At 45.2% G+C, this 14,043-nt stretch overlaps 1 protein-coding gene across 1 annotated transcript in view; it reads left to right on the forward strand.

The window, feature by feature from the left end:
* nav2a (neuron navigator 2a) overlaps positions 1 to 14,043 on the forward strand; it is a 118,635-nt gene that overhangs the window by 3,631 nt on the left and 100,961 nt on the right. Inside the window, 2 exon segments of the mRNA XM_064925154.1 lie at positions 6,704 to 6,821; positions 9,681 to 9,733. Coding sequence (XP_064781226.1) covers positions 6,704 to 6,821; positions 9,681 to 9,733 — 171 coding nt within the window.

Consider the following 14,043-nt stretch of genomic DNA (forward strand, 5'->3'; position numbering starts at 1 on the left):
GATTCACTGCCAAAGGCAAGTAGTGGTAGTTTAAGGACAGTGAACCTTCTCTCTGAAGAAGACATCACATAGCTTGGAGATGATAGATGGGGAAATCTCAGGGTTATGAGGGTAGACGTTCCCCTTTTGTCCACCTGTCTCCGGGTTCTCAGATGTGTCAGACCTCCCCTGAACAAGTGTGTCTGCCTGTGTGTGTTCTCTATGAACAGTGCCAGGTGTGGAGGGTATACGAGGAGAGTTAAAAGGCTGTCAGAGGTTTGGCCTGTTACTCTGTGACCTCTGACACTTAGGCATTCACCTTGTTGACACTATCTGTCTGGGGGGGGGGGGGGGTCTGAGCCTAGCCGCACCTTGGGAAGAGGAGGAGACTATTGAGCTGGGATGGGAAAGTGGTGGTTAAGTGAGTCATAGAGAGAGAGTTTAAAAGTCGAGTGCGTTTGCGCCGGTGACTTAGAGCAGGTTGGAGGAGAGCAGAGACAATGTTAACACGTTTCCCATGCCAATAAAGCCCCGAATTGAGAGTGAAGAGAGAGAGAGATAAAACGGGAAGTTGGTCAACCGAGAGAGAGAGAGAGAGAGAGAGAGAGAGAGAGAGAGAGAGAGAGAGAGAGAAAGAGAGGAAGACGAGAGTGGCCAGGCGGGTAGCGTGGCTATATTTACCACCAACAGAGCGCCGCTACAACGAGCGCTCATCTCTAGTCCTGTCTTCTTGGGGAGCTTTCCGGACGCACAGCCTCTTTCCCTGTCCCCCTCTGCCCCACCCCGAGGGGCCTGGATGGAGGTGTGCGTGGGCCTCAGGGTGCCTGTCAGGGGACCCAGCCGCTTCTCCTGTGAGCACTTTAAAACGGTGAGGGCCTGGAGTGGCTTGCTGAGAGAGGGTTACGATCTGGGAGTAAGAGACACGGGGGAACGTAGAAAAGAGGAAAAACATGAAAAATAGATCATGTATTAGAAAAGTGGGGAAAGTGAGAAAGGAGGGGGAAGAAAGAAGTGACGAATGGAACAGGGAAGATGAGAGGAACAAGGAGAAAGAGAAGAGAGAGACCAGGCACTGATGGTAACATCCTAGTGAGAGAGAGAGAGGACTGATAAACAGAGGGAAAGGAAAAGAGAGGGGACCGGAGGTTTAGAAAGTGAAGAAGAGGGGTCAACCCAAAATAGCTGGTTTGGCGTTGAGCCAGGTCCCTCTGAGCACTAACAGAGGAAATTGTGTATATTTATGGAGAGGGGCGGACAGGGGCAGGTAGCATGCTGTGTGTACAGTATTTGTATTTGTGTTTTATTCCGGATCCCCATTAGCTGCTGCCAAGACAACAGCAACTCTTCCTGGGGTCCAATCACAATTACATACAATACAATACTACATAACAGAACACGTTATTACACACTACTCTACCATAACATATCTACAATACAAAATCAATAATACAGCAAAATAACAATACTTAAATGTATGTGTGGGGTCCCCCGAATGGCACAGGGGTCTAAGGCACTGCATCGCAGTGCTTGAGGCATCACTACAGACCCAGGTTTGAACCCAGGCTGTGTCGCAGCTGGCCGTGACCAGGAGACCCATGGGGCGGCGCACAATTGGCCCAGCCTCGTCTGGGTTAGGGGAGGGTTTGGCCGGCTGAGATGTCCTTGTCCCATCGCACTCTAGCGACTACTTGTGGCTGGCCGGGCACATGCACGCTGACTTCGATCGCCAGCTGTACGGTGTTTCCTCCGACACATTTGTGTCGGCTGGTTTCTGGGTTAAGCGAGCAGTGCGGCTTGGCAGGGTAGTGTTTCAGAGGACGTGTGGCTCTCGACCTTCGCCTCTCCCAAGTCCGTACGGGAGCTGCATTGATGGGACAAGACTGTAACTACCAATTGGATATCAAGAAATTGTGGAGAAAAAGGGGTAAAAAGTTTTCAACAAAATAATTTTATTTGTCACATGCGCCGAATACAACAGGTGAAATGCTTACTTTTACAAGCCCTTAACCGACAATGCAGTTTTAAGAAAAATAAGTGTTCAAATATTTACTTAAGTAAAAAATAACAAAATAACAAATAATTAAAGAGCAACAATAATCTAACAGTAGCAAGGCTATATACAGGGGGTACCGGTACACAGGGGGTAGAAGCTGTTAAGAAGTCTTTTGGACCGAGACTTGGCGCTCCGGTAGTGCTTGCAGTGTGGTAACAGAGAGAACAGTCTATGACTAGGGTGGCTTGAGTCTTTGACAATTTTTAGGGCCTTCCTTTGTCTCCTGAGGGGAATAGGCATTGTCGTGCCCTCTTCACATACATATATAAATAGTATATGTATGTGCGTGTGTTAGCATGTGTATGTGAATTATGTGTGTGTGTGTCTCTTCACAGTCCGCGCTGTTCCATGAGGTGTAGTTTTATCCGTTTTTTTTCTCCAAATCAGATTTTACTGCTTGACTGAGTTTACGTGTTTAACTATACTTGTGGGGACCAAAAGTCAAACGCTATTTCTACGTGGTTTAGGATTAAGGTTAGAGTTAGGGTTAGGAGCTAGGGTTTAGGTTATGTTTTTGGATTAAGGTTAGGGTTAGGAGCTAGGGTTTAGGTTATGTTTTTGGATTAAGGTTAGAATTAGGGTTAGGGTTAGGAGCTAGGGTTTAGGTTATGTTTTTGGATTAAGGTTAGAATTAGCGTTAGGGTTAGGAGCTAGGGTTTAGGTTATGTTTTTGGATTAAGGTTAGAGTTAGGGCTAGGTATAGGTTAGTTTTTGATGGGACTGAGGTTAGAATGTAGGTTAGTTATAGGAGACTGTGTGTGTGTGTGTGTGTGTGTGTAAGGTTAGTGTGTGTGTGTGTGTGTGTGTGTGTGTGTGTGTGTGTGTGTGTGTGTGTGTGTGTGTGTGTGTGTGTGTGTGTGTGTGTGTGTGTGTGTGTGTGTGTGTGTGTGTGTGTGTGTGCATGTGTGTGTATAGCACACAAGTCAAAGGATGCATGGCAAACAAAGTGAAAGATGAAAGAGTAAATGAATCCCTTCTCTTTATACATGCATGTACACACACACACCCTCACCTGTTTCGCATCCCCTACTTCAATCAGTATGAAATGACTAGCTATGAGAGTATGCCTTTGACATCAAAGCATCCACTCCAATCACCATCTCTTCTCTTCTGAAAGTGCCTACCAACACAAGTTAAGGGCATGTCAGTGTGATGAGCTGCCTGTCCTCTCCCTCTCTCTCTACCTCCCCGGCCCATGACCCAGCGCTGTAGGGGGAGGCCTGTGTGCGTCATGCCCTCTGCGGGGCATCATATGCTGGATTGATGAGTCGGCAGGCCTGGGTGGTGTTTGGAGGCTGGTCGGAGAGAGTGGGAGAGAGACAGTTGTGTGTGTTTGTGTTCATAGAACGTTGTTACTTGTTTACTGGTCCGAGTGTGTGACCCTTTAGATCACACACACACACACACACACACACACACACACACACACACACACACACACACACACACACACACACACACACACACACATGGGGTCTTGTAAAGGGTACAGTGAGTGGTCAGGGACTGTGTATGAATCAGATCCCAGCTGCTCAGTGTCATATTGCATTCCCTTGAGGAGGGAATGTCCCTCTTACCGATTTACAGCTCCCCAAAAATAACCCCAATCCTGGGATGAGAGGGTGGGATTACTGGGAATTTTTGAGAATGATGCTGATGTGGGATTTCCCCTCCTGAAAGAATCATTGATTAACAAGTAACAAACACAACACTGATGAAATAGAAAATCCGCTCATCTTTTTCCCAATTTGACATTTTAGGTCTGTCTTCTCCGCTGACGTTATTATACTACTACGAACACACAGTATGGTTGGTGGGATGCTGTCAGTACGGTTGGTGGGATGCTGTCAGTATGGTTGGTGGGATGCTGTCAGTACGGTTGGTGGGATGCTGTCAGTATGGTTGGTGGGATGCTGTCAGTACGGTTGGTGGGATGCTGTCAGTATGGTTGGTGGGATGCTGTCAGTTGGTGGGATGCTGTCAGTGGTTGGTGGGATGCTGTCAGTATGGTTGGTGGGATGCTGTCAGTACGGTTGGTGGGATGCTGTCAGTACGGTTGGTGGGATGCTGTCAGTACGGTTGGTGGGATGCTGTCAATATGGTTGGTGGGATGCTATCAGTATGGTTGGTGGGATGCTGTCAGTATGGTTGGTGGTTGGTGGGTTGGTGGGATGCTGTCAGTATGCGGTTGGTGGGATGCTGTCAGTACGGTTGGTGGGATGCTGTCAGGTTGGTGGGATGCTGTCACGGTTGGTGGGATGCTGTCAGTACGGTTGGTGGGATGCGATGCAGTCATGCTGTCACGGTTGGTGGGATGCTGTCAGTACGGTTGGTGGGATGCTGGGATGCTGTCAGATGCTGTCAGGGTTGGTGGGATGCTGGTTGGTGGGATGCTGTCAGTACGGTTGGTGGGATGCTGTCAGTACGGTTGGTGGGATGCTGTCAGTACGGTTGGTGGGATGCTGTCAGTACGGTTGGTGCGATGCAGTCAGTACGGTTGGTGGGATGCTGTCAGTACGGTTGGTGGGATGCTGTGAGTACGGTTGGTGGGATGCTGTCAGTACGGTTGGTGGGATGCTGTCAGTACGGTTGGTGGGATGCTGTCAGTATGGGATGCTGTCAGTACGGTTGGTGCGTAATAGTTGGTGAGGTTAGAACTGATCAGATATGTTCTGGAAGAGAGGGGCTTTTCCCTGTGATGTGGAGATTTCCCAGAGTGGCTGACAGCGTGCAGTCAGACACGGATCAAAGGCATCTTCTGGTGTGTTAAGTGCTGTTTTAGGCTTCTTTGCTAACATGGTAATAACCCTAATAGTTGAAAGGTTATTAGTGTAAGTGGGTTGGAAAGCACAGACAGGCCTTTTTAGTGTGTCTGTTCTGGTTAGTGTGTGTGTTCATTTTCCCTCCCTCTGTGTTCCCTATTCTCAGTGCCCCATACTTCTTCATATACCCTCAGGGTTTGGATCTTAAGTCCTACACTATGTTTTGTTATTGTGTGTGATTGTCCTTCCAGTTCAATAAGTCATGAAATCCAGTGATCCACTGTATCCTTTAACCTTTGGTGTCAGTCATTGATTGGTGTCAATCGTGAAAACACATTATTTTGGTTGAAAATACGTCTTTTTGACACCTTGTGCTCGATGGTTTGATATTCCCCAGATACAGTGTGTTACAGCATTTCATCCCCATAGAGAATGAACGCATATTGCCAGCTTTATTTTGTGTTTAGTATATCCCCTTCAAATCAAGGGCTATTGATCGAACAATGGATTTTATAATATGGGGAGCATTCAACTAGACATGTGTTTCATCTCCAGTAACAATGATGAGCATAGATGAGCTCCTGTGGAAGGATCTGGATAGTTTGGATCCACCGTACTGCCCCTCCTCCCTTTACACCTGCTGCATAAAACGGCTTCAAAGCATCCCCACATTCCTCTTCTTACTGCAAAACCCCCAGTGTTTTCAGAGAATGTTATCCTTTGCTTAAAGGTTTGTTTAGCACTGTCTGAGCCAATGATATCTCTCTCTCTCTCTCTCTCTGTGTGTGTGTGTGTGTGTGTGTGTGTGTGTGTGTGTGTGTGTGTGTGTGTGTGTGTGTGTGTGTGTGTGTGTGTGTGTGTGTGTGTGTGTGTGTGTGTGTGTGTGTGTGTGTGTTTGAAATGAAGCGTTCAGAGCAGTGATTCATATGATGAGTAACACTGAATTGGCCCCAGGTCTCTTTACCTTTAAAAACACAGAGAACTGGGGTCATATTGTGTGTGCATGTGCATGTGTGTGATGCAACTGATTCAACTGGTTGAAATACTGAAGTGATGGCTGCAACAAAACATTGCTCAGATTTATCCAGGATGCCTCAGACAAAACACTTATGTCAGACTCACTTCGGTTACTCCAGAATTTTATTGAAGATTTGCTTTGAGATTTTGAACAACTTTCCACATGAAACGGCTCTTTAGCAACATTTTCTGAATATGTTCAGCATCCCCTCTCCTACCTAATTGGCATTATTTCTAATTAAGCATCACTGTGTCCTTATTTCAGTGCTTCTGTTTGTTACCAACATTTGTAATCTCAAATCTCTCTCTCTCTCTCTGATCATTTGCATCTTTCTCTCCTTCTGCTCTTGCTTGTTTTTATTTTATTTACCCAAATAAATCCCTCACCGGCCTTCAACCCGGGAGAGGCAAGCAGCCTTGGAGAGTGGGAGAGAGAGAGTTGTCTGCAACAACCAATTACAAGCGAAACTATTCCGATTATTCAGACACTTAAATCAAATCCCCGTACCCCTCCCTCCGGCACTCTGAAGGGCCTTTTCTGTCGTTGAGCCAGTGATGTCAGCGCCTCATTGAAACCGTCCACTCGCTCTGCTGCCGGAGCACAATGGTCCCAATTTGAATACCAGGCGGATATATGCCAGCCCCGAGCCCCAACAAAAGAAAACGGGCTGCGCGGGTCCTATTTCAACCATGTTGTTATTTTATTTGACTCGTAAATGTATTTTAATTCGAGTCCTTTTGTCCTTTTTAAAAGTGTGATGGGATTCGAAACACCCACATGGCTTCTTAAAAATAAAAAAACAGGGGCGCAAAGACTTGTGTTTTGCTTTTGATATTACTCGTTCCCCGGGTGTCTAATACGTGGACGCTGGTGTTTTTGTGTCCCGAACAGATCTATACGGATTGGGCCAACCACTACCTAGCCAAGTCAGGACACAAGCGACTTATCAAGGACCTGCAGACGGACGTCACAGACGGAGTGCTGCTGGCGGAGATCATACAGGTTGTCGGTAAGGGGTACACTTTTTTTAATCAACCGTCTCTTCTCTTGAAGCCTTATTATTACCGTTACTGCGCATGGGTTCAGTTGCAGGACTAGACTTCTCATGCAGATACTATATTTTTTATACTTTGAAGTTGTAACGCTTCGTATACTCATGTGTATGTGTACAGTAATCGCCATAATGTTAAATTCTATTGGCGACGAAGTTATTACTTTCAACATCGTATGTTATTAACGTATCATCAACAAGTTATTCTTCTCCAAAACTGAGTTGGGGAAATCCCTCGGTGTGCCACCTGAAATATTTGACAATGGTGCAGTCAGAGAGAAGTTTGACTGAGGGAGAGTTTTGTAATGTCATGTCATTTTGCGCCCCCCTCCCCTTAAATCAGAGTCCTGTAATTTCCCCACTTCACAAGCTGCCCTGTCATCTTTTAAAGAGGACGGCTGGTGGAAGGGGGACAGTGCCCTGAGGTTATAGCACAGCACTGACCAAAGACGCACCACTCCTCTGCTTCCCAGAGTTCTGTAGAACTGCATATGAGAATATAGATGACATTTCTTTGTATACAGAACACTGCCTCAAATCGCAGAACACATGCAGAACATCATACAATACTCATGTAGAGCACACACAGAATGGGGAATAAGAATAAATTAGTGCAGAACACATCGTGGTCCCCACGTCGTAGAACAGTTGCTTAGACTAGAGTCTTCATAAAATTCGGACTGGAACCTGGAGTAGAGAACAAGAAAAACATTATCATTTTGATCATGCTTCTCTGAAAGTCAAGAGTAGGCTGACGGGTCTTTAGAGCGGAAGATGGATTTTTTTTTTTTGAGTCAATGGCAGGATGGGTGGGTTTGGAGACACAGAGTCCTCTGTTCTCTTTTTCTTTGTCTCTTTCGATGCTCAGATTTAATCTCAGCAGTCACTGGATGGCGAGCTTCATCACGGGTGCGCGTCTGACATAGGCATACGTCTTTGATGGTCTGTTATGTGACACAAGCTGGGTTGTCTTCCGTCCCCTGATATCGTAGATCCCGACCCCCCTCCAGAGAGAGAGTGTGATTTCTCACAGTCAGCGGTCTCTGTATCCCTAGGGGACAGTGTAGGGTGAGAAACGGTGGCACACGCTATTGTAAACATGCACGCACGCAAGCGCACACACGCACCTGCACAAGCAGGTGAGGTAGAGCAGAGGAGGTGTTCATTGCAAAGGACGTCTACAGCTGACTCATTTGACTGAGTGTCTGGCTGTGTCGCTGGGCTGTTTCTGACACCCCCCCCCCAGCTGACTACTGCTACACGGGCATCATGTAACTGAGCTCTATCCCTCTTCCAATCATAATATGAGTGCCCAAATTCACTAGTTCAGTCATAGTTTCCTTTCCCCCTCTGGGGGCGGGGGGGGGAATATCACACCAGACACCAGAAATATTGCAGCAATTTCTACTGAAATCTGCCCATGAAGCTCAGTGGGTATGAAGCAGGGGGTGAGAGACACAGGGGCAGGGACCTGGCTGGGATGAGCAGCACATTATTTTGGTAGGAGACAACAGGGGAGGCCGGATGACAGATTAATGGCAGGGTTTAGAAGAGTCATAGTACATACTGGACGAAATGATAAACGCAACATGCAAAAATGTCAACGATTTGACCGAGTTACAGTTCATATGAGGAAATCAGTCAATTGAAATCAATTCATTAGGCCCCAGTCTATGGATTTGACTTGACTGGGAATACGGATATGCATCTGTTGGTCACATATAACTTCATAAAAATGGGCCTCAGGATCCCGTCAGGGTATGTCTGTGCATTCTAATTGCCATCGATGAAATGCAATTGTGTCCGTAGCGTATGCCTGCCCATACCATAACCCCACCGCCACCATGGGGCCCTCTGTTCACAACAGTTGGCATCAGGAAACCGCTCACCTACATGACGCCATACACGTGGTCTGCGGTTGTGAGGCCGGTTGGACGTATCGCCAAATGATCTAAAATGACATATGGTAAAGAAATGAACATTCAAAAATGAACAGCTCTGGTGGACATTCCTGCAGTCCGCATGCCAATTGCACGCTCCCTCAAAACTTGAGACATCTGTGGCATTGGGCTGTGTGACAAAACTGCACATTTTAGAGTGGCCTTTTATTGTCCCTAGCACAAGGGACACCTGTGTAATGATCATGCTGTTTAATCAGGTTCTTGATATGCCACACCTGTCAGGTGGATGCATTATCTTCGCTAAGGAGAAATAGTCACTAATCCTTGGCGTGAACATATTTTGTTGCACACAATTTGAGAGAAATACGTTTTTTTTTTTGTGCTTATGGGAACATTTCTGGCATCTTTTATTTCAGCTGATGAAACATGGGACCAACAGTAGGTGGTAGTCAGGTTCCTGTAGCGGAGATCCACAGTGGGCCCCACCACTACCCACCAGGCTGTAGTGTTGGCACAGTTGTCAGCTGTGAGAGAGAGAGGACAACCTTGTCTCAGCTGCTGTGGGCTGGGCCTCTAAGGGAGGGGGGAGCCACACACACCCCTTCTCCCAGCCAACTCTGCCTGGCCCCTAGCGGCCCCACACACATTTGCTATAACTAGATTGGGTTTCATCTCTCAGAAGAAAGAGGGGGCAGTGACCCTCTCCACCCAGTCACAGGCCTGCTCTCCTCACTTACTCTCTCTGGCACTGAGTAAGAACATGCTGGAGAAGAACCAGGGATATCACTAAGAACACCTTTTTAATCTCTCTCTCGCTCTCTCGCTCTCTCTCTCTGTCCCTCTCACTCTCACCCTGTGTCCCTCTCTCTCTGTGTCACCCTCTGCCTCCGTCTCCGTCTCTCTCTCGTGTCTTTAGCCAATGAGAAGATTGAAGACATCAATGGCTGCCCTAAGAGTCGTTCTCAGATGGTGAGTGACCCTCCTAGGGTTTCCTTCTATTGGTTTGTGTGTTTGGCAGCATAACGTTATAATCCTTGTGGTGGTGTGTGTGTGTGTTTGCTTGTATGTATGGGTGAGTGTGTGTGTGAAGTAAAAGTTGCTTTTGATGTCTTGGCTCACCACAGTGGACTTGAGCGTGTACATGCTTGTGCGTACGTGCAGGGCCTTATTTAAGTAGGACATTTCGAATTTAGCTCTGTCTCAGAAGACATTTGTCAGATTTAATGGGTATGGATATTTCTCTTGTTATTTTTACATATGTGGCTTTGCGGTCAGTCTTTGTAAAACATCTGGCCTATAGACAGGCCATTGGCTCTCACTTTAAAGGTCCAGGGGCTGCGGTTTGGTGTCTGGAAGAGAACCAAGCTTGCTTCATCACATTGCTACTAGAAATAAAAACAATATTTAAGTTATCTAGGGGACAAAATCCAGACAGAGGATTCAAGTTGCAATGACAATGAAAGCGTTAGCAGGGATGGCGATGTTGTAATGGCTGTGGCTACTATATAAGGATTCCCTTTCGGAGAGGGCTTTGGCAAACATACTCTTTTCCCAGGCTAAGGCTTAGTTCTACTGTATATTAATGTCTGTGTTTATTGTGGTTTGTTGTGGCAGTTTAACATTTACAACCCATGAAAGTGAAAGGGGTACACCTAGTCAGTTGTCCAACTGAATGTATTCAACTGAAATGCATTTTGGTCATTTAACCCAACCCCTCTGAATGAGCGATTGCCTTAATCGACATCCACTTCTTTGGCACCCGGGGAACAGTGGGTTAACAAGGGCAGAACAACATCTTTTTACCCTGTCAGCTCGGGGACTCGATCCAGCAACCTTCCGGTTACTGAGTGTGAGAGAGAGAAAGTGTGTCTCTGTCCATGTTAAAGATGCGTGTTTTAATAGGGGTAGGTATTTGAAAGAATGTCTCATTTTGATAGGGCTGACCACAATTAGTCAACTGGTCGGTGGTATGGTCGATAGGCTGTTGGTCGACCAAGATTTCTTTAGTCGAGCAGTAGCAACTATATATACAGTGCCTTCAGAGATGATTCAGGCCTCATTACTTTTTCCACATTTTGTTACGTTACAGCCTTATTCTAAAATCTGATTAAATAAAAAATAAAAAATCCTTAGCAATCTACACACAATAACCCATAATGCCAAAGTGAAAACAGGTTTTTAGACATTTTTTCCAATGTATTAAAAATAAGAAACAGATACCTTTATTTACGTAAGTATTCAGACCCTTTACTATGAGACTCGAAATTGAGCTCAGGTGCATCCTGTTTCCATTGATCATCCTTGATGTTTCTACAACTTGATTGGAGTCCACATGTGGTAAATTCAATTGATTGGACATGATTTGGAAAAGCACACAATTGTCTATTTAAAAGGTCCCACAGTTGACAGTGCATGTCAGAGCAAGAACCAAGCCATGAGGTCGAAGGAATTGTCTGATAAGCTCCCAGACAGGATTGTGTCGAGGCACAGGTCTGGGGAATGGTACCAAATCATTTCTGCAGCATTGAAGGTCCCCAAGAACACAGTGGCCTCCCTCATTCTTAAAGGGAAGAAGTTTGGAACCACTAAGAGTGTAGAGCCCGGACTTGAGTCCGGACTTGAACCTGATCGAACATCTCGGGAGAGACCTGTAAATTGCTGTGCAGCAACGCTCTCCATCCAACCTGATAGAGCTTGAGAGGAACTGCAGAATAATGGGAGGAACACCAAATACAGGTATGCCAAGCTTGTAGCATCATACCCAAGAAGAGTTGATGCTGTAATCGGGTAGCCTAGTGGTTAGAGCGTTGGACTGGTAACCGAAAGGTTGCAAGTTCAAATCCCCGAGCTGACAAGGTACAAATCTGGCGTTCTGCCCCTGAACAGGCAGTTAACCCACTGTTCCTAGGCCGTCATTGAAAATAAGCATTTGTGACTTGCCTAGTAAAATAAAGGTAAAATTAAAATTAAAATCACTGCCAAAAGTGCTTCAACAAAGTACTGAGTAAAGGGTCTGAATACTCATGTCAATTTGATATTTAAGTCGTTTGTTTTTAATACATTTGCAAACATTTCTAAAAAACAGATTTTGCTTTGTCATTATGGGGTATTGTGTGTAGATTGGTGAGGAAAAATCTATTTTTTAAATAAGGCTGTAACAAAATGTGGAAAAAGTTCTGAATAGTTTCCGAATGCACTGTATAAATGTGCCCATTTGGGAATCTGATAGTACCCCCACTAATGAGCTGTGGAGCTTCTCAAAGTAACGTTTTCTTCACCTCAAACGGCAAGCAAACAAAGTCTGTTGAGAATGACAATAGTTCCCGTGGAAACGTCATAAAATAGGCCTTCCTGATTTACTTCTAATCAGTGCTTGACTTGGACTGAAATAGGTTCTGGTCCTCATTTTGGGTGCTGGTACTGTTTATATTTAGGTGCAGGAGCTACACAATACTTTTGAGCTAATATTCTTTAAGTGGAACAGGAGCTCAAGCAGTAGAAAATTTGAGGTGCCAGTACTCAGCTCTGGTGAGTTCTTGCCCAAGTCAAGCACAGCTTCTTATCAATTGCGCAAATTGCCAACAGCTGTGTCTGTCTCAAACACCACTCTGAGGGCCCAGAATATTTTATACAATATTGCAGCGCAAGCTTCTGCTGGACAAAATGTAATCGTTGATACAATGTTCCAAGTTTGTGGCTACGCATGGCCTGTCTGCAAATGTGATTTATAGGATACGTTTTTTAAATCAGGATATTTTCTACCTGCGTGCTGCACAGTTTTTATTTGTTGTCTTTATGTATGCTATTTTTACATAGTTGGCAATGGAAATAGAAGTAACCTTTTTAGGTTTTTATCATTTTCATTTAGATTTGGATAAAATTTTGATTAACCACATGACAATGATTTTGAGATATGAAGACGTTATTATAAATTAAATTAAACTGTTCCACGAAAATGTGCATATAAAAACCATAACTGCCCCGCAGATCAGTAGAAATGGTAAGATAAATTGACATTCCACATGAGAAAGGTTGCCGACTCCTCGTGTAGCCTGTTACCGGCAGCTTTAGGAGAGTAATGGCAGTATCTGTAAAAGCCAGCAGGAGTAGGAGATTGGTTGGTCCAGGTTAAAGTTTTTTTCTTCTGGTTATCTAGATCTCTGGCTCCCTCTTGAGTCAATTGTGTGTTATTTCATCAAACAGTAAGCTTAAAGCATGAAACAAGCGCAATGCATATAGTTTATTTGATAAATATATATGGAAAAATACACCTTTAAATACACCTTTAAAAATGAAGACCAATCGATTGGTTGAAGAACGTCTTTCGATCGACCAATATTTTTTTTGCCGGGGACAGCACAAAATTGAGAGTACTCACATCTTAGCGAGAACCGAGCAGAAGACAGAAGTTGCTATCTGTTGTTCCAATTACTGGTTGTTCTGATACAAATCTGATCACATTTTCACTGCACTTGACACACTCCAAACAATAAACACATCTTAGTGCTAGACATTTTGACAGTGCTTATACATTTTCCTGCTAAATCATTTTACATTTGTACATTTCAGATTCAATCATACTGGTTGTGATTTCTGTGTTTTTTGTGTTTTTTTTACTGCAATGGGAAAATAGCCGGTATCCCTCCTCTGAATGTGGAGGGTTGTAAATTGGCCAGTGTGCCAGTTGAAGGCAGATTTGGGCTGCTAGCCAGACCCCCCCCCCCAACCAAAGCACACACACACACACACACACACACACACACAGAGGAATCAGTCAGCCGGTCCTCTCAAGTGTTCCGTCTCTCTGTCTCTCCACTATCAATTAGCCGGGTCCCAGTAGAGGTTGATTATGCCCTCCAGTCACCAGTAATTGAGACGTTCCAGGCTGCCTCTTGTCTCTGTAGTCCCTCTCTGGTCTCTGTTCCTCTCTGTGTCTTTGTTCTGTACAGTGATTAGACCCTTCTCTAAAATCTCTCTTAGTTTACCTCTGACTCCCACCGTTAGCATTTTACAGTGAGAAGTGGACAAGACGGTGGGCTGACCCTGTGTGTTTAAGTGTGTGTGTGTTTTTGTGTGTGTGTGTTTCTCTGTTTGGCCTGAGCTGAGAGATATTTGATGGGGGTGCATGTATTTGTGTGTCACAACTGTGTGTCGTGTGTTGTGGCAGCTTGCGTGTGTGAGCTCTCCAGCTGAAGCACTCGAGCAATGCTGGAGGCAGGCGCAAACTGTCATTGTGCACATGTCTGCTGCTTTGTGCATTTTAATACAGAGTGAAAACA

The sequence above is a fragment of the Oncorhynchus masou genome, chromosome 2, assembly GCF_036934945.1.
Source record: "Oncorhynchus masou masou isolate Uvic2021 chromosome 2, UVic_Omas_1.1, whole genome shotgun sequence".
NCBI classification, from domain to species: domain Eukaryota; kingdom Metazoa; phylum Chordata; class Actinopteri; order Salmoniformes; family Salmonidae; genus Oncorhynchus; species Oncorhynchus masou.